Genomic DNA, 21,030 nt, shown 5'->3' with positions numbered 1-21,030 from the left:
ATAATTAGAGCAATGTTTTCTGTTCATAATTAAATCACACCAATATAATTAAACATTGATATTATCTAAATTAATATATGAAGTTAGTGTTATGCCATTCAGATGACCAATATTACTTTATAGAAGTATATGGCACTACCATTCTCCTAGTCACCGAGTCACCTGATTCCCCTATTGTGTTGAATCTGTGGCCAAGTCCTGTCAATTCTCCCTTCAAAACATCTCTTGTCTAGCCTCCTTCTCTCTTCTGACACCGTCACACTCTAATACAGATCCTTTTCACCTTATGCCTAGGACAATTGCATTGACCTTCAGGTTGGTCTCAAGTTTCTCTCTTCTCCAATTTATTCTCTCCCAAGCAATCAGCGTCATCTTCCTTAATTTCACATATGACTATATCACCTTCCTATTTAATATCCATTGCTCCTCTTACCTCTAGGATCAAACAATATTGTTGTTAATGTAAAGATTGTTCTCTGGTTTTGCTCACTTCATTTTGTATCAGTTCATATGTCTTCCCAGGTTTTTTATGTCATTTTTAATAGCACAACAGTATTCCATTACGTTCAAATGCTATAACTTAGTCATCTCTTCAATTTCTAATTCTTTGCCACAACCAAAAGCAATACTATAAATATTTTTGTACACATGAAGCCTTTTTTTCCTTTTTCTTTGATCTCCTTTGACTATAGATCTAGTAACCGTATTGTCAGATTAAAGGAAATGCACAGTTTTATAGCTCTTTAGGCATAATTCCAAAATGTTCCTTAGAATGAATAAGCCAATAGATAGTATTTACAACTCTCCCAACAGTTCACTAGTGACCCTATTTTCCCACATCACCTCTAGCATTTGTCACTTTCCTTTTCTTAGTCAATCTGATGAATATGAGGTGATATTTAAGTTATTTTTATTTATATTTTTCTAAATTATTAGTGATTTAAAGTATTTTTCATGTAACTACTGATGGTTTTGATTTCTTTCTCTGAAAATTGCCTGTTATACCTTTCTGCCATTTATCATATGGTGAATGGCTCCTACTTTTATAAATTTGGTTCAGTTCTCTTTATATCTGAAAAATGAAACCTTTATCAAAGAAAGTTGCTGCAGAAATTTTTCCCTTTTTTTCTATTTTTTTAATTTTGACTTCATTGGTTTCCTAATAAATTAAAAGTATGACTTGGCTACATCAAAAACAAATCATGCCAGATAGTTCCTTTTTTGACAGAGTTGCTAGATTGATTGGTAAGTCAGGGAAATATTAAGATACAATCTATCTAGATGCTATTAAAACATTTGACTGAATCTCACATCTTACATATTCTTTTGCTAAGCATTTACATGCTTATTACAGCATAAATGTAAGAACTAAAATGCCTAGATGCAATATGTGTGTGTTTGTATGTGAGAGAGACAGACAGACAGAGACACACAGAGAGACAGACAGACAAGCAAAGTGAGAGACAGAGAGACAGAGACAGAGTCACATATACACACATATACACACACAATATTCAATGTCAACTTGAAATGAGATATCTACCAGAGCACTTGATCTGTGTGTACATTTTTAGCTTTATCAATGATTTCGATAGATATCTAGATCTATGATCTTGTCAATTACATTATATAACTCAAAGCTGAGAGATACCTAACATAATACATGACAAATTCTAGCTCCCAAAAGATCCTGAGAGGTTAGAACATTGAACCATTGGTCTGTTGGGGTTTAATAAGTTAAGAGAAATTAAGGCAAAAAACCCTACCCTGGGGTTCAAAAAACTTCACAAGTATGAGATGGAAGAGTTGAGTAATGGTTAGGTCATAATTCATATGAAAAAAGTCTAAGGTTTTTAGAGAATATTCTTCTCAATATGAGTGAATAATGTAATATGGTGCTAAAAATAGTGCAATCTTGAAATTCATTTAAAGAGACAATTTCTGGAGCTAGGGAAAGGGTAAAAGAACACATGAAATAGGAAAAAGAGTGCTAGACTTTCCATCAGGAGGTACCACAAATCAAAACCCATCTTCCACGATTGCTACCAGATAGGTGACCATTATAAATCATTAACTTCTCAAAGCCTCAGTTTCTGCAACTGCAAATTGGGAATGAAAATACCTAAAGCACCTAACTCAAAAGTTGTAAAATTTAAATGAGATCATGAATACAGATGCTATAGAAATACCAATCATTACTATTATTATTATAGATACTTTTAAAAATTATTATTATAGATACTTTTATTATTATAGATACTTTTTTCTTCCATGATGAGAATATTCCTAAAATACTGTAGTCAATTCTGACTACCTCATTTTAAGACAAATACACTGGAGAGCATCCAGGGGAAGATCATTAAGATGGTGAAGTCTCAAGGTCATTTCATGTTAGAATCAATTGAAGGAACTGAGAATATTTGGCCTGGAGAAGAGAAGACTTAGGTGGGAGTAAGGAAAGAAGAAAAAGGGGGAGCTGCCAGCAGACAGCTTCAGATTCAATGCAAAAGGAGAAATTTTGAATTATCCAAAAGTAAAATGGGTAGTTTTGAAGTATAGTGTGTTCCTCCTCCCTAGAGTGCAGTTGTATGAGTTTTTGTTGGGATCACAGAGGCAATTCCTGTCTTGATAAGACCAAGATTTCTGTGATTCCTGAGAGTCCTTCTACTTGAGATTCTATGATTCTCTAATAGAAAAACGTTGCCCTCCCCATCTCCCCTACCTCTCTAAGCAAACTGAAGGAAGCATTTTCTCATCAGTTTACACCCAATGTTTTCTTTTTGTCATCTGCCTGCCTAGTTGGACAGAGACAGATTGATGAGCAGCCTGAACAGCAAGTTGTGGTCTCTGCAAAGTGATATACAAACTCTACATGAAATCTGCAGGAACCAAGGAAGGACCTTGGAAGTGGAGGAGCTCTCCATTCATGAGATGGAAAGCAATATAAGCCTGGTAAGATCATCTGCCATCACAGGGGAGGACTGAGTCTTGCCTGTGACAAAAAGAATGCTAGAACATATATATACATGTATGTATGTATATGTGTTATACACATGTGTATCTACTCTGTGTAAAGCTCCATGCTAAATTCTGGGAACACAACAACAAAAATACCCTCAGGAATTTCCAGTCTAATATTCTACTGTCCATCTCCTACATCAAATACATCTAGAACAACTGAAATCTAACTGCTTTCTTGTCCAGGCTTTCCCATGGGCTACACTGCAGACCTTCTGCCTAATATATAGTATTTATACTAAATGTTCTTTACAAATCTTCTAAACAAGTTACAAAAATAAAAACACTCCCACCTAATCAGAAGCAGCCTCTTGTACCATTAGCACACCATATCCTGCCAGGGATGCCCTGATCCGATCATCCTGCAAGTACCTTTCCTAATGAGCTACTTCTAATTGTCCAGACAATCTATCAGTCAATCTAGGTGATTTTATTTCAGGCTGAGAATCCTTATCTCTTTGGAGTCTTTGGGGCCAGTCTTTTAAAAGACCATCAGACAGTTTTCAAGTTTATACAAGCACAAATGGTGGAACCAGGTACCAAACAAATTGTTTGGGGGAATTTTGAGGACCATATTTCATCTCTCCAAGATTGATATTTTTTAAAGTTTCTTTATATATTTTTTGGCAGCTGGATGGTACAGTGAATAGGATGTCAGGTCTGGAGTCAGGAAGATCTGAATTCAAAACTGGCCTCAAAACACTTTCTAGCTGTTGTGTGATCCTGGACAAGTCACATAACCCTGTTTGCCTCAGTTTCCTCATCTGTAAATTGAGCTGAGAAGAAAATGGCGAAGCACTCTGGTATCTTTGCCAAGAAAATCTCCCCCTAAAAAAGGTCACCAAGAGTCAGACATGAGTAAAAACACCCAAACAATATCAAAACCACCAAATAAAACTGACATAACACACAGACACATATGCATGTGTTTATGTATGTATATATAAACATATACATACATAACATATATAACATATAAGGTTAAAGTTAGGGTGTGAATTTAGGATTAGGATTAAGCTTAGTGTGAGGTACACGTGTGTATATAAGAGACACATGTAAAAATCTATATATACATGAATCTATATATGTTATGTACAGTTTGTTTTTTTTAATGTATACAATAAATTCAACTCATAGCCTTCAAGCTGTCCTATTTGTCTATGCTTCTTTCTGGCTTTATGTTCCCTTACTATACTTTTTAAAAAATATATTTTTTAAAAATATATAAAAAATTTAAAAATATATTTTAAAAATATATCTTCTTTCTTTTCTTTTTCATCTTTCTTAAAATACCCTATTCCTAGTCTCCCTCCCTTCCCATCTACCCCACTGGAAAAAAAAATCTGCAAAAAAAAAAAAGCAAAGCCTTTGTGACAAATAAGTATGATCAAGCTAAACAAATCCCTTGGAGACACATTGGCTATGTCTCCAAGTTTCATTTTCTCCAAATTGCTTATTTGCCTTTATCACTTTGATTTTGAATTATTGGGAAACTTGGAGGGGATGTTGATCACATGTACCTATGGCTAAATCCTAAAGTTACACTCTGGTTTGCCATCTTATCAATAACTGGGCCCATTAGAGTTGTCATAAAGTTTCTGGTCTTCTTTAATTGTATATGTTAGACGGACCAAGGCACTTGCCACCAAAATGAAGAGATGAAAAATTGCTGGTCTGCAAGGCTCTGGAAATTTTGCTAACACAAACATTTCTACTTCAGCCAATTGAACATTTCCACTCTTTTCCCAGGAAGTACCAGTTATAGGAGAAACCCTTCAGTTTTCCTAAAAGGGTTTGAGAAAGGATATGAACTTAATTTCCTTTTCTATTAATATTACCCTCGGTTCCACAATTATATCTAGATTCCTCTGCCAGATGTAGGGAGAGATTTTCATATTGCTGCAGTGAGTTTTACTTATTAAGCAATTCTCTTCTGAGACAGGGAGAATCATGTGACCAAGAGCCCCTGCAGCTCTCTGTCCATATGCCCAGCATTTCCCTTATTCTAATTGCCTGGAAGATGATCCAACAGCATGAAACCACAGTCAAAGCATTCCTGGTTCTTTCCAGCACTTACAGCAGAATTTAAATTGCTTCCCATGTAAGCACAAATAGTTAGATATAGACTTGTATTCATCCTGTCAAGTTCTACAGATATGTAATCATGGCAACTGCCCCAACTACCTTCCTTTCTTTCTCCATCTGTTTATTTGGGAGCACAAACCTACACTGACAGGCCTCCATTCTGAAAGCCACATACACATATGACCAAGGGCTTTCCTATAGATCTTCTCTCTCCGGTGGAAACTAAAGTTAGGAAAGACTAATGAGGTGAGCTCAGAAGCAAAAGAGATAAGTGCAAATTTCAGGGGAAATAAACAGGAGAATCTGGAGGTTTTATCTTGAGCTCACAAGGTCTTCAATAGAAAACTGAGCCCTAATGGAATAGCATTTGACTAAATGCTAAGTTGGTAAGAATACAAGTCATTCAGAAAGGATGGGAGGGAGGGAAGGAGAGCAGTAATTTCAGAGACTCCCAAGCTCAGAAGTCAATAGAGTCTCTGAGCATCAGCTAGAGATGAAAAGCTGTCTACTGGATTTTTAAAGTAAATGGTTTTGAATTTTCTTTCAACAAACATCCATTATTTGTTTTGCTGACTTGACAACTTATCTTCTCTCCTTGTCCATAAGCTATATACGCTTCAGGAAGGGATTGACCCAGGTAACCTAAAAGGTATCTTCCAACTCTGTAATTCTATGATCAGTTATAAAGGAGATAGTGTAATAAGGAGATGGTTTTTAACCAGGAAGAAAAGGTGAATGAGGCTTTTTTTACAGAATTTCCTAGAACATCTTTGGGTCTGATGATTTAACAGGAGATTCTCTTTGCTCAGATGTCCACTAGAAAAAGAAATGGTGTAGCAGTGTACATACTGTCACTTCACTAATTGGAGTATCTTGCGGACAAGATAGCAACATGAAACTTGAAAGAATAAATGCCTTTTTGGCTTTGGGTCTTAAAATGCAGAAATTTATTGAGGACTAAAAGAGGCAAATAGACCTTAGCAGAGGTAACGACAAGTTGATATCATTTGTAACATATAGGGATGAAAAGAGAAAAATGAGCAAACTAGGAAAAATGAAATTCAAGGAAGTAAAATTTTGGTAAGAAAATCTAAAGAGCAAAACATATTCCACAGATGCTTTATAAAAAGCAGTTCTTTACACAGGTATGAAGATAAGCTTCATTGTAAAGGGCAGAAGATGCGCCTTGCAAGAAACACAAAGGGTAACAGATAAACATTATTTAGTGTTAGGAGGCAAAAGAAGAGCTACAAGGAAAATGTCACATACATATTAGGAAGGAAAACTGATAACAATGTCTGCAAAAAGGCAGTAATTTTTTAGTTCTTTCTTAAACAAACTGAGATCAAATAACCAGAAAACTTACTCCCTATGAAGAAATGGCAGGAAGAATGGTTCGAGTCTTTTTAAAATGTAAGATATAAGCAAATCAGAAGGATCTGATGACAGACATAAAACCACAATGAAGAAATTGGCAGGTGTTCTCCTGGAATTGCTATTATTTTTGAGAAGTTAAAAAGGAAGAGGATGAAATAAGCCCCTAAGGACTAGAAAAGTACAAATGGTATTTTTCGGTTTTTTCAAAAAGGTCAGAAAGGAAACTTCTGGTAATTATGGGAACAATTAACTTGGAAACAAGGAAGATTCTAAAACTAATCATAAATCAATATCATCCTGAAAAAGCACAAAATGCTGGGGTAACGGTAGTACAGATCTTCAAAAAGCAAATCACACCAGACCAATTAATTTCTTTTGAAACTATTCATAATCAAATGAAAGATCTCTAGCATAAAGAAGAGAAGCAAAAGCCATTTTGAGCCAACACAGCCAATCTATTTGGGTATCAGAGGGCCACAAGGTTGAGTATGCATAGGAATCAGTTCCTGTAGGAAGTCATGACTTAGAGATGGATGCAAGTCCTGTCTGAGACCAGTTCTGGACCAGATGACTTCTGAAAATGACTCTGTGATTCTGTGATTTTTATTCTAAGCACTAATCAAGCAGCTATTAAATTATGTCCAACTTGCTTGATTTCTCCAGATCTCCATTTAGAGGTCAAAATAAAAGCTTATAAAATATTCATATCCTCATTGTATGGAAAGAAAATGTTTCAACAACAAAAGAGTAACAGGAAATGCAATGATGCCTTCAATTATACTTTTCTTTGACTCATATGCAAATTAAATAGAAACAATTCTTTAGCAACCCATTTTCTATTCACTTTGAATTAAGGAAAATAAAAACCTTTTGAACACATGAGAATAAATAAGTAGTAATTTAAAAGGCTTCAAATACATCCAGGCACTCCCCCAACTCTCCTGAATGTCAATGGTGTCTGAATGTGAAATGCCCTTCTCTTGTCTTCTCCTTATTACTCTGCTATGGGCTGCTCTGTTCCATCCAAAAGAATATAAAATTATCTAAGAAAATGTTTCATGTGGTGACTTGGGAGACAAACACTACAGTTTTTCAGCAGACAGAAATAGTTTCAGAACGTCTTTATAACAAGTAAGATGGTATAAAATAGACCTCTGCTCCCTGATACAAGGAATGAACTGCTTCTGCCCATCTAGCTGTTTTATAGAGTTATTTGTACCATGATGGATGTCTAAGATGCCGTGTTATACCAATCTAGTACAAAACTGGAAGCTTTCAATATTATCTCCATGGTAAAAAAAAAAAAAAAAAAAAAAAAAAGAGTTTTTTGTACTTAGTGATTTTAAGGGTTGTCACTATTTGTAGCGCTTGCTTAAGAAGGAAAACATGTTCTTTGCTGTCAGAAAACTTCTAAACTTTATTTAAGGTATAAACCGATAAAGGATTAGGCTCTATGAAGGAAGTGTCATTTTTCAAAAATAAAATAAAATTTTAAAAGTTTCTACCATCGTTTTTTCTGGATGATAAGAAAGAGACATCCATGCAATGAGGAGAAGGGAAAGCAAAGGAAGGAGAGGTAACTAACAAGATGATATGGGACCCAGTGTCAGCTAATAATCAGGCTAAATATGTCCAACTAAGAGCAACCCAGAAAAATCCAATCCAGTTCAACATTGTTGGGGTAACTCTGTGCTTCCTATTACTTAAATTGATCCAAGATCAAATCATTTTAAAATTGAGTTCTTACTGAGTCAAACTCTGAAAGAGAATCAAAAGAAATAAGCTAAGCAAAGCCATTTCATTAATTTGCAATGTTTACAACTTATCATCGATAAGTCAACTCATTCATGATCCTTTTCCAGGAAGCTTTTCTTAATTCACCCCAACTTTTGATAATCTCTCCCTTACTTATAGTCTAGAAGCAATTAAGTACCCATAACCCCATACTATATTACCAGGGCTGTCGCTGGTATCTGCAAACTCTCTGCCTCCTTTGCTATTTCTTATTGTAGTAGCCTTAAGAGCATCCTGTGGTCCTTAGTTTCCTTATACCCTTGTACTATTCCTCTAGTGTTTTTCCCCCAACTAAAAAGCATTTATTTTCTCTTCCTCCTACCATTGGAAAAAGGGGAAAAAATTTTTGTTACAAATACGCAGAGTCAAACAAAACAAACTCCATCTTAGCCATGAAAAATATGTCTTATTCTTCAGTTTGTCCATCACCTCTCTGGAAGAGATGGATAACATGCATCTTATCAGTCTCCTGAAGCTGAAGTTGGTTATTACCATAATTTGTTGAGCCATTCTCTATTGATGGACTCCCCTTTAAGTTCTAATTTGGGACTGCTATGAAAAGAGCCACTATAAATATTTTTGTACACCCAAGTCCTTTTCCTCTTTTATCTCTTTAGGTAAGTTGTCCTGCCTCACACTCTCAGGCTCTCTTCTTGAATAGAATAATTGCTACTTTGCCAGAAGCAGTGAGATCATGTAATGCCTCTAACTCAATTCAGGTTATTTTATAGCATTCACTGACCCTAAATAGTTTCTACTGATTTCTTCATATCCAGTAGCTCATTCAAGCCAAGAATTAAGTGAACTTTAATTTCAATGTTCTATTTTGCCTAATTCTTAGAACAATCTATATATTGCTTTTCTCTTTCCTTCCCTTCCTTCTCTCTCTCTCTCTCTCTCTCTCTCTCTCTCTCTCTCTCTCAGATCTCTCTCTCTCTTTCTCTCTCTCTCTTTCTCTCTCTGTGTGTCTCTCTCTCTTTCTCTTTCTCTCTCTTTCTTTTTCTCTCTCTCTCTCTTACTCTCTCATTCAATCTGAGGTACACTTGCCCAAGGAGCCTATTTCTCATGCATCCCCACTTGTTTCTCTCTCTTTATGGGACTGAGCCAAACTGAGATTCTTTTTACCAGCCACCTAAGAAATCCATATCACTTGTAGTCCTTAAAACTACTAGGGAAAATATTCCATTGGACTTAGAAGTTCATTTATGAAGGCACTTTATCCACAAATACAAATCACAACCTTATCTTGGCCAATTCTTGTACATTTCCTCACATAAACCCTCTGGGTCTTTTAAACATTTTGCGAGTATCCAAAGAGCACTTGGACTCCCTTCCTTCATTCCCACCATATGACTAGCCCATCTCCATTCCCAATCATAGGCGTCCTGCTTGATATTTTTTCACAGCTTCTCATATCCAAGTCACTGAAGATAACATGCCATAGGCTACCTGGTCCATCGTGTATTTTCCCTTTGCCTTGTTGGTCAGCAGTTTATATTGAACTACAATATTTTACAATTCTCTTTTGGACTTTCATTGTCTTTTTTCTTATACTCTCAACCCAGCCAATCATTCGTCCCCTGAAGGATCCAGAGAAGCAGCTCTCATTAGCCATGGTTAGCCATGTAACCATACATGTAAATACCGGTATACCAAGAATTTCAGACACTGAAAGCCATAGAGACAGAATTCACCAAATTCACAAAACCTTTGGTCATCATGCTAATGGGACAAAGGTCCTAAGTTCACTCCCTAACAAAATCTATTAGCAAAAATTCCTTTAAATATATGTATGTGTATGTAGACATATATACACATACACATATGTCTACATACATATATACAACCATATGTTGAACACCTATTATGTGCTAGATACTTAGGAAGTTATAAAAAAGTACAAGATGTGATCACTCCTCATTAGGACTTACAATCGAATAGAAAGCTCAGGTGTGTACATGAATAATCCTAAGGCAGTAGATGATGTGATTGACACAGACAATAAATATTATTGGTCAGAGGCCGGGACTGCTGGGTTAATCAGAGAATGTTCCATGAAGATGAATTTGAGCTGGGCTTTGTAGGTTGAACATACCACCCTGTTAACCCTAGCAACAATCTTTCAAATGAAACCATTGGTCTCAAAAGAACAATAAAGGTGTAAATGGATCCATGCATGTGAAAAACAAAACATCTTTCCAAGAATTCATTGACTCACTGATGAATTCAGGAAAGATTTTATTTTACCTTCTTGCATGAATGGTTAGTAGTCTAGATTAGACACTTTTGAAACTATAGAGGCAGTCTTTTATTTCCTATCCTGAACATTCAAGTCCCTCCCCTGATTCCCCATTAATTAGATGTTCCAGAAGTTACAGAATGTGAATCTCCATCTCTCATAACATAGCCAGCCCCTGTCCCCTAGGAGCTTAAATTTTTTTGGGGGGGGAAGATAATCCAAAGAGGCAACGGAGCAAAGTCCAGAGGGTTCCTATTCAAATCTAAAAATCTCCAACCTTGTGGGTCCTAGTCTCTCATTTCTTAGGTTTCAATTTTCTAATTTAAGTTTCCTTTGTCCAATTCAATTTTTTGTAACTCTGTAGAAACTAAATTATTATCTAATTCTCATAATCCATAACTTCTATGGGAAAAAAAACAATTAAAGAATGTGGCCCAATAATGGTGTGAGTTTAGTGATATCTTTGTATAGGAAAGAAAATATTCACTAGAAATCTGCATATGTTTATGTGATATGGTTCATCTTCCCAATTAAATCATGAGTTAGTGGAATACAAAGAGTCATCTGTTCTTTCTTGTATCTTCCATCACATCTAGTACATGGCTGCATATAATGGGCTAAGTAAATGTTTTGAATGATGGTGAATAACAACTTTTCCAAAAAATTATTTTTACTATTTTTCTATTCGTCATTAAAATAAGACAATGCTTGTGATGTTAATTTGTAAACCTTAAAGCATTATATGACCATAAGAAACAGGATGAATCTACACTTGTAAACTATCAACCATAGTACAAATAGAAGATAGCATTGTTATTTGTTGTTATTGTTGTTTGTTATAAGATCGCCATTATTATTATTATTCCAGTGTAAGCAGCAGCTGCAAGCAGAGTTTGTGTGCTGTAACCAGGCCCGTCAGATACAACTCCATCAACTAAAGGAAAAATTGCTGACCCTTCAGCAGGAACTGGAGATTCGCACAGAAGAATTACAGGCTTCTTATTGCTCACTCTTACAATATCAGTCCATCCTGGATAAGCAGAGCTGTGACCTAGAAATGCTTCACCAGCACTGCCAGATGAAGGAGGATGAGGTATGAATTACAACTGCCCTTCATGGAAGCTCTCTCTCCCTTGCCTAGGGCAGGCCCACTGAAAATCAAGTAATGAGCCCACTGAGCAATCCTACCAATGCTGATTCTCCTATCTGTTCCCTTTTGGCTTGATTTTTTAAGATACAGATATAGATAAAGATCTGGTACAAAAACTAGAGCTGCATCTCAAAGGGTCATCAAATCCACCTTTTTTTTCAGAAAAGCCAGATTAAATCCTCCTAAATGAGTACATTTACCCATTGGTCAAACAAGTTACACATTAATCAATCTAATTCATAAACATTTATTAAGTTCCTACTATATGCCAGGTCCCCTTCCTTGTCATTAGGACTGGGACAATTGAGTTTAGAAAAGAGACCAGGAAAAAAGCTTGGAGCTTTGATCACCTTTACAGACCATTGTGTCATAAACATCCAGGTGCAAGGTCTCGATCCTTGCTAGGATAATTCCCCTCCTGTTGAGTTTTTCTCCATGCTTTGCTGTCTCCTGAGCTTGACCTTCTTATCTTGACCCCTCTCCTGTCAGGATTAAGTTATGATTCTTTCCCGGAATTATGGCTTGTCCATGCTCCCAGTGTCCCTGTCCCCTTTATCTGCCTTTGTTTCCGCTATAAGATTGCATACTCAGATTATATATCCTGTTTGCAAACCCTAGTTAGCTAAAACCCTATGTAAGCTCTCTGCCTCGGTTTATCTGCACTGAATGCTTTGGAAGCATACTCCCATTGAGTCAGCTTGCTTGAACTCTCCACATTAAAATTAAAAACCAATCTCTATTTGCTTCAGTTTCTCTGGTATTACAATACAAAGACAGTCCTTAGCTTCAAGGAGCTCATAATCTAATGGAGAAAGACAACTGACAAAAGTTGAAAAGATTGGAAGAGGAAAGGGGAAAAGGAAGGTATCCCCAACATGGGAGCATGATGCAGAGACCTAAAGATGTTGAAAAGCTGAAAATGGAGAAAAAAACTGTGTTGAGTCCCCTTCCTTAAACAGACTCTGGAGCCCATGGCCCTGCCCTCCAGTCACAGAGCCTTATCAGAAGTTCAGAGAGGGCTGAGAATTGAGAACCAGGCAGATTTAATCTTACCACATAATAATTCCCAATAACATATTTCCTAAAGAAAGAAGGCAGATAGGGAGTTCCAGAGAAATCCCAAAGCAGGGTATATGGCAGGAATTTTTTTTAAATGCCATAGTTTCCAATAATTGATGTAGGAGAGCAATTTTGGCACCAAATGTTGTGCTCAGAGTAGCCAAATGATGTGTTTGGGATCTAGCACCAAATGTTGGGATTTGATTTGTTTTTGATGACAGCTGCTTTACAATACAGATTGATGTCTAGACTCTCCCTCTTTTGCCCCAACCTCTTTTCATCATTTCTCATGATATTTTAGAACTTTTATTTTTCCAAATGAATTTTGTTATTTTGTTTTAATTCTGTAAAGTATCCCTTTGGTAATTTGATTGATATGGCATTAAAATGTAAATCAATTTTGGTAGCATTATCATTGTTACTATGTTGGGACAACCCAGCCATGAACACTGAATGAAATAATCCTTCAACTTTATTTCTTTAAGAAGCACGTTATAATTGAATCTATACAAATATTTTCTATGCTTTTTGGTAGATTGATCCCCAGATATTTTATGAATTTTATAATTAATTAGAATGGGATGTTGGTTTTCTTGCTTCAACTCTCTACCCCAATCTGTCTTCCGCTCAACTGTCAAAATCCAACCCACTTCTCAGTAAACTCCAACTATCTCCCTATTACCTCCAGGAGCAAATATAAACTCTTCCCTTTGACATTTAAAGTCCTTTCCTAACTGACCTCTTCCTACTTGTCCAGTCTTCTCAAACTTTGTAAGGGAGAACCCTCCACCTACTACCATTCAACAATACCTGAATTCCTGCTCTTTGCTGCCCACCACGTTCATCTCCACTCTGTTCCTTTCCTGTAGCTCCGTGCCCAAATTTCCCCACCTACTCACCCCCTTGGCATCTACAGCTTCTTTCAAGACTCAATTCGAATTTCCCTTCTACAAGAGGCCTTTCCTAGCCCCTACTAGGACTAGCACCTTCCCTCAAAGATTGTTTCATCCGCCCTGTATTTTTCTGGCATACACATAGCTATTCACATGTTATTGTCTCCTCCACTAGAACATGAGCTCCTTGAGAGCAAGGACTTTGATTTTCCTTTATAATTCCAGTGCTTTTCATAGTCCTTGGCACCCAGCAAGCCCTCAATCAGTGCTTATTGAGTGACTGACCACTGCCTCTAGAATGGTGATAATGCTTAAAATGTAGGGATTTTAAGGACCTGTGTTCTTCAGAAGAAAAGGGGAGGGATTAGCTTTCCTTACCAGAGACAAAGTAAAAGCAATAGGAAAGGTAAGCAGTGAGAAGAGGCAAATAAGTCCCAGAGGGTAAATGTTATCTACTGGATGATTTCAGAACACTATTTGCAAGACTGGGTTAAATCTGAATGATTCAAAGGGGTTTATTTCATTGAGAGAAACTATGCCTCCCACAAGATACCCTAACTGAGATAAAGTGACCCTGGCCTGAACAAATGAGTAAAAGGCTAAAGAGAGATTCAAACAGATACTTCTAGGCATTCTGCCAAGTTCCTCAAACTGAATTCCTCTGAGCACCAAAGTGCAAAGCTGTCTGAATTTCAAATGCCCCTCTCCGCTCCTCTTTACACAGTGATCACCTTGAACACAATAATTCCTGAAATGTAACTCAAATAAAGGATGGCTATATGGAATCAGTTTAGACTGTCTGATTTCATTTGACTATCAGAGTTCTTCTCAGGATTATTCAGACCCATGAACCCATTCATGAAGTCTTCCCAAATCATATGGTTTATATTATTTCTCTCCTTACTCTGAATTTCTATGGTACTTTATCTCATACACCTTAGCACTTAAAGGATCATAGAACCATAAGATTTAAAATGAGGGATAGAACATGTCTTCATATATACCTATCGTTATACATCTCTCTTTTTCTCTCTCCCTCCCTCCCTCAGAGAGAGAGACGATGAGACAGACAGAGACAGCAGAAAGGGGAGAGAGGAGAGAGAGAGAGAGAGAGAGAGAGAGAGAGAACACTTAGAGAACACTAAGATATTGGAAAAGTTTTCATGGAGGATGGCTTAAGCTTGAAAGAAACCAGGTATATTGGGAAGGAATGAATTTCAAGTATAGGGAACAGCTAGTGCAAAATGAGAGATGAAGTGTGTGCAAAACAATCAGGATCGTGTAACTTATCACAGTGTGCAAAGAAAGAGAGTAAGATGTAATGAAGAATGGGACCAGGTTTTGAAGAGATTTTTTTTGAGACTGGGTCTCCCCATCTTGTCCAAGCTGCAAGGATGGCAACCACTCAGGCTTTAAGGATGGTGGAGACTTTGACATGTTTAGAGGCAAAAGTAAAGAACCAGTAGATATAAATAATTATAAAGATCAGAGAGGACAATCTGATGGAAAAGATAGGAGGGAATGGGAACAAGGGTGTAAGTATACAAGGCTGGATTTGTTCAGCAAGCAACTTTTTCATAAAGACTATGATGAAGGAGGTGGAGGGAGGGACAAGCCAAGATGCTGGATTTGGAGTAAGATGTATACAGCACAAAGACTTCTAAAACTACTTCAGAGACCTAGAAAACATCCCTGCCTGACTAGGATTTCCTAAGAAATCATAGTGAATCATTTTTCCAGTCGAAGTCAGTATCAGGAGACTAAGAGCTGTAGACTGGGTCTAGTCAGGAGTGTACCACTCAGACTCACAATGCTGAGACTGGACTGTAGCTCTCTATCCAGCACAGACAGACCTGACACCGTACAACGAGGAGAAGATGCTAAATGGCATCGCTCTTGCTCATTCCCCAGAGCTGAGTCCAGATATAATGCAGGGGGGCACCTATATCTAGATTTGACCACCAGGGAAAGGAGCAGATCTGGGAACCTTTGCCAAAGGGTGGCAAACATGGACAAGAAGCAGGCACAGAGGGGCAGCTTGGTGGCAGAGTAGCTAGACCACCAGCCCTGAAGTCAGGAGGACCTCAGTTCAAATCTGGCCTCAGACACTAAACAGGTCCAAGCTGTGTGACCCTGGACAAATCACTAACCCCAATTGCCTCAGCAAAAAAAAAAAAAAAAAGTAGACACAAAAGTGAGCAGCACATGTGTGGCTCTGACCCAGAGAGCCCAGTTTGAAGCCAAGGCAGGAGGCTCAGACCAAAGGGGAGACTACAATTAGTTATTCTGACAGTGGGGTGAGTGGTGAGAATAGTAGATGCAGAAAGAAACTCTTGGGAGGTAATGGCAAAAATCTACATAGGACCACTTCCTAAGACAGTTATAGTGAGAAGGGGGAAAAGTTGAAAATACCACAGCTACCCTGCCCTTATTTTCTCCTCTCAGATCCAAATCATCACTGCATCCTGAGAATTTTAAGCTCTGAATTGTCTATTGAATCATCAACTCTGTAGATCATTTATTTATAATCTGATGTTGATGTTTTCATTGGCCCATAATCTTGGGCCTTTTCATGTCTATTGGTATAATCCATGGCAGCCAGAGTAATACATCTTTCCATTTCATTTCTTGATAATCCATTAGTCACTAAACATTTTCTGTCCCCGTTAATAAGCAACTTTTCCTACACTTCAAAAACTTGAAGTCACTCTACTGCCCATTTCCTAATTTAAAACCATCCCAATAATCTAATCTCTTTTGCCAAATTAAATAATTTTGAACTTCTAGCTGATCTGATTTTTGTTTCTGAGTCTGGACTTACTTTTGGACAATCTTAAGTTTCCGCCGGGTAGCATTACAATTTTTAAAGCTGTACCTTTCTAAAAGTATGATAAGTTTGATTGCCCAGCTCACAAAGTCACAATATGGTTTTGCTGAAAAATTCATCCATAAACTTTTCAATCTGAGAGACAATACAAATAGCTAATATTAATTATATCTTTCCTATGATAATTCATTCAATAAGATTCATTAAGCACCCACCATCTTCCAGGTGCTGAGCTAGGAAATGGGGATATATGTGATAACCCTCAAGTTAAGATTTGGGGTGGGGCTTACAAAATTTAATCACAAGATTTAGTTTAGTCAAGTAATTCAGTGAATACAGTATACTCAATGATCTTTGGGCTTCAGTTATTCTTATTTGGAGTTTTGTATCATCCATCTATCTATTCATTCAATAAATACTTAAGGAATACTTCATATGTATAATTCTTCATACTAACAGGTCACAATCTATGAGGAAGTGATGGAGAAAAATAAAGAAGATAATGTAAGACTGCAGGAGAAACTCCAAATATCTCAGGAACAACTTGCCTTGGCTGAAAACAGGATCACCTCCCTGGAAAGCAGTTTGAATCTTTACAAGGATAAGTATCAGGCAGCTGTGAATAGCCTTGAATTGCTGGAGTGTCAAATGAAGGTCTTGGAAGGAGATGTCAAAATCATCTCCACTCAGGTATAGTATACACCACAGCCACTCACTGCAATCAAACCCAAAGAAGTGTTGGGGACATGAGCAGAATGCAGGGATCCTAAGTTGTTGCTTAGAACAAACTCCATAATTATTACAAGGCGGGAAAAGTCATCAAACCTTCTGTCAGAAAAGCCCTATCCTTGAATTGTCAAATTTCAGTCTTTTGAACAGCTCTGTCTATGCTCTCTAAGTGGTTAAAATCTCTTGCTTGAGTCTACCTGTTTATTTCAAGAATCACCCCATTAAAGAATAAAGAAAATAATTTTTAAGATGTCCCCAAGTCTCCCATATCCCGATAGAAAGAAGCAAGAACCTCCACAAATGCAATTTAACATGAGTTAGGGAAGAAACCACAAGAGATGAACAGATACACAAAGTAAACAGGAGGCAGAACTAAACAATTCCTGTATCATCATCTCACTTTCTCAGCTAAAATCCCTTCAGTTTGGGAAAGCCTTGTACTTTAGATTCTCTGTGCTTCAGATTAACTAGTAGTGAATTGGTAATGATTTATCAATCATTTAGCAAAATAGAGATAATAGTACAACCAGTTCTTGATTGTCTATCTATGTATTATCCACTAAGAAATTCTCTCTTTAGAGAATCCTCTTCACCATACTCCTGGGCTGCTTCCCCTTCCCCTCACTATACTGTCTAATGAATACAAATTAATTTTTAAAATTAACCTACATAAAATATAGTAAGGCAAGCCAATTTCAGTGGGGGTAGATGAGTCAAAATAGGAAGAGACATACCCTGAAATTCAAAATGATATATAAATACTACTAAATATTAAATAACCTGCCATCATTTACTCTTGGGCTGCTTCCCCTCACTATACTGTACAGTGAATGCAAATTAATTTTTAAAATTAATCTAAGTAAAACATAGTAAGGCAAGCCAAAATAGGAATAGCCATACCCTGAAATCCAAAGTGATAGATAAATACTAGTAAATAATATTAAATAACTTGCCATTATTTACTGGATGCAACCATCTCTCTTCTCTACAAGTATAATAGAAAATTTGTCTTCATCAAGCATTTCAGATCATCTAGAAAAAGATAGTAAGAAATGCTAGCCCACAACATCTAAAAAGTACCTTTCATTCAGTTCTTCAGCCTACTGAGCATCCATGAGTGTCCTCCCAACTTCAGCCACATACAATGACAGTCACAACCCTTGAACATGCTGTCAGTCTGTTAATCAACAAACATTGATTAAGCTTCTGTTGTGTGCCAGACATTGGTCTAAGTCCTGGGTATAAAAAGAGAAGCAAAAGACAGTTGGCCTTTCATCTATCCCTCAGCCTTCCCATTCAAAACCTTACTTTCAGCCTACACTGTGACCCCCAATCATTCCATCCCTCCAAGCCATCTCCCCTCCATTAACTCCGTTCTCTCCTCTTCTCTACTTGACCTCTTGGTGAACTACTTCAGCCCTTCCCTCTGTTAATTAGGTCCTAATTATCCTGCATACAATTTTCTTTGTATATCTTTATTGATTTATTGATTGATGTATATTATTATTGAGTGATGTATGGATATCGATACAAGATTTTCTGCCCTTAAACAATTAAATTCCCCCTAAATATATTTACAAAACTGGCATATGATTCTCTTTCCTTCTAAAAATACCAGGGAGAAGATGGCAAGAAGGATCAGCCAAAGGAAAGAACTACAGAATGTTTACTCTATGAGCTGAAGGAGACCCAAAAGCGCCTGCACGATGCATTGAAAAATGGCACTGAACAGGAAGAAGTTCTTCAGGAGCTTCGCCATAAGCTCATTTGCAGCAATCTTAAAGTAAATGGGCAGGGAGAATGTGTTTCTACTAGAGGAACTTTCACAAAAGAGAAAAAAAAATTGTCAGGGGAAAAAAAAAGGAAATTGAGGGTAGACTACCTCACCCAATGAGCCTCAAACACTGTATTGTAATGGCACGTTTCCATTTGCTCTGGTCCACACTCTTGTGCTCAGACCCAGCACGTCTGGCCTGTTTCCCTTTCTGATCAGAAATGTCGAGCTCTTGTACCACTTAGGTTGGTATATGTCGCTGCTACTCATACCTACCCTAAACCTTTCCTTTACCCTCTAGGCAACTATATCATGTGGCCTCAAAAACATTTATACAGCATTTTATAATTTACAAAGCACTTTATATATCTTATCTTTTTTGATCCTCTAAAAAACCCTTTGAGGTAGATATTGTGGATGTTAATACCTACTAGAAATCAAAGGAGAATTAAAGAACTTGCCCGCTGTCACCCAGGTGGCAGAGACAAAGACTCAGCCCCAGGTCTTCTGATTCCCAACCCACCCTTTGCACAATACCATTTAGTATTTTGATTATGTTCTATACCTGAGCTGTGTCCATTTTCAGATATTGGATCATGAAGAGACTCTGATAAAATTAGAAGTGGACTTTGCTACCTATAGAATGTCCCACAGACAACTTTTCTGCCCTCCAGATGAGTCAGAGGATATCAAACAGGTGGGACGTCCTCGTTGGAAAATTTCCACCCTATTTGAAACTGAGGATTAAAAGTCAGGAATTGGAATGTGGATAGAAATAATCATACATCTATGTAAATATATGTATATGTATATACACACACACCTTTGCCTATATCCTACAGCACTCAGCACTGAAGTCTCAGTTGGGATTAGGCGAGAGAGTGGAGAGATGGATCAATGCAAATCCATCGCCAAGATTGGGAAAACAGCTCACAATCCCAAAAGAAAACATTCCTGTATATTATAATCCCTCCACACTAAGGCATCAGATCCCTTCTTTGCCTTTCCATGTGATACAATAGTATTTAGTTGGATGCTCTTTGAAGCTAAGGCTAAGAGAGAGACAGGAAAAAGTCGTCATATAATTAGGGGTAATGTGGTAAAGGCTTAGCAACTAGTTCTCAAAAACAAAGTGTGTATCCCACACTTTTAAGATTCATCTGCATTATTAACACTTTTTATCACTTTCTTCAAAATAGACAATCAACAAAACAAATCAAGCTCTAATTTACAGTGTTTACCAATTTACAAGGTGTAAATGCTCACACGACAATTTTACAGCCAGCTCTCACAAGCGGTATGAGATATATTCCAGCACATCCCTGGTTATATCCCCCCTGCAGGGGATGGGTGAGATTTTTCTCTTGCAGGTGGTCTGTAAGCCAGAAGTCAAGTGCCTTCTTTTTCTAGACCCATGTCAGAAAGAGTGTCTTAACCTTGGGAAAACTACCCATTGACCTACAGTTATACTGTGTCTAGATCTTGGCACATCTTGAAGAGCAGTGTGAATACCAATGCCTCCGGGTAGAAGAGCACCAGTACCTTCTGAGGGACATGAAGAAAGAACTGGAAAGAGTGTCAGAACAGAAGAAGAAGATCATGAAGGGTAAACCTTGGGGGGGAGGAGCGAAAGTTTTGCAGCGAGGGGAAGCTGGACGGACGATGCGAATGGTGCGTCATGGGCGGTCTTGTCCTGTTGTAGACCTCATGAAGCTGGAGTTAGACATGCACAACCTTTTGCAAGAGACAGCCACCCAAACAGAGCGTAAGGATGGAGAAATGAAGGACCTAAAGGAACACATAAAGAATCTGGAGGGCCAACTGAAAGAGTCCCAGACACTCTGTTTAGAGAAGGAAAAGGTAAGGCAAGAAGCACTGAGACCCCGCGGTGGGGGGGGGGGGGGGGGGAATCAAGGAGATATAAGAGAGGAAGGGAACAGAGAGTCAGAGGATTTCTTTAAATGCTCATCATTAACATAGATGGCAAATATGCTGTAATCAGGGTCTGATGAGAGAATAGAGGATGGTCAATGGGAACGTAAACTCATTGAGGCCTCTGATATTCCTAGTGCCTCCTCCCTCTAA

At 37.5% G+C, this 21,030-nt stretch overlaps 1 protein-coding gene and 1 long non-coding RNA gene across 2 annotated transcripts in view; one reads left to right on the top strand and one right to left on the bottom strand.

Moving 5' to 3' along the window:
* The window catches only part of LOC111718704 (polyamine-modulated factor 1-binding protein 1), a 40,741-nt gene that overhangs the window by 13,933 nt on the left and 5,778 nt on the right, over window positions 1–21,030 (top strand). Inside the window, exons 3-9 of the mRNA XM_031950072.1 lie at window positions 2,800–2,952; window positions 11,382–11,606; window positions 16,902–17,132; window positions 18,790–18,954; window positions 19,532–19,642; window positions 20,425–20,551; window positions 20,648–20,805. Of these exons, the coding sequence (XP_031805932.1) occupies window positions 2,800–2,952; window positions 11,382–11,606; window positions 16,902–17,132; window positions 18,790–18,954; window positions 19,532–19,642; window positions 20,425–20,551; window positions 20,648–20,805 (1,170 nt within the window). The remainder of the gene's footprint in view (window positions 1–2,799; window positions 2,953–11,381; window positions 11,607–16,901; window positions 17,133–18,789; window positions 18,955–19,531; window positions 19,643–20,424; window positions 20,552–20,647; window positions 20,806–21,030) is intronic.
* Window positions 17,082–19,593, bottom strand: LOC116421294. The gene is made up of 3 exons (XR_004231606.1): window positions 19,511–19,593; window positions 18,252–18,406; window positions 17,082–17,157 (listed from the first exon to the last, which is right to left on the bottom strand). It is a non-coding gene; the product is annotated as an uncharacterized LOC116421294 (long non-coding RNA).

Source organism: Sarcophilus harrisii, chromosome 2 (assembly GCF_902635505.1).
Source record: "Sarcophilus harrisii chromosome 2, mSarHar1.11, whole genome shotgun sequence".
In the NCBI taxonomy this organism is placed as follows: Eukaryota; Metazoa; Chordata; class Mammalia; order Dasyuromorphia; family Dasyuridae; genus Sarcophilus; species Sarcophilus harrisii.
This window is presented reverse-complemented; position numbering and strand designations above follow the sequence as displayed.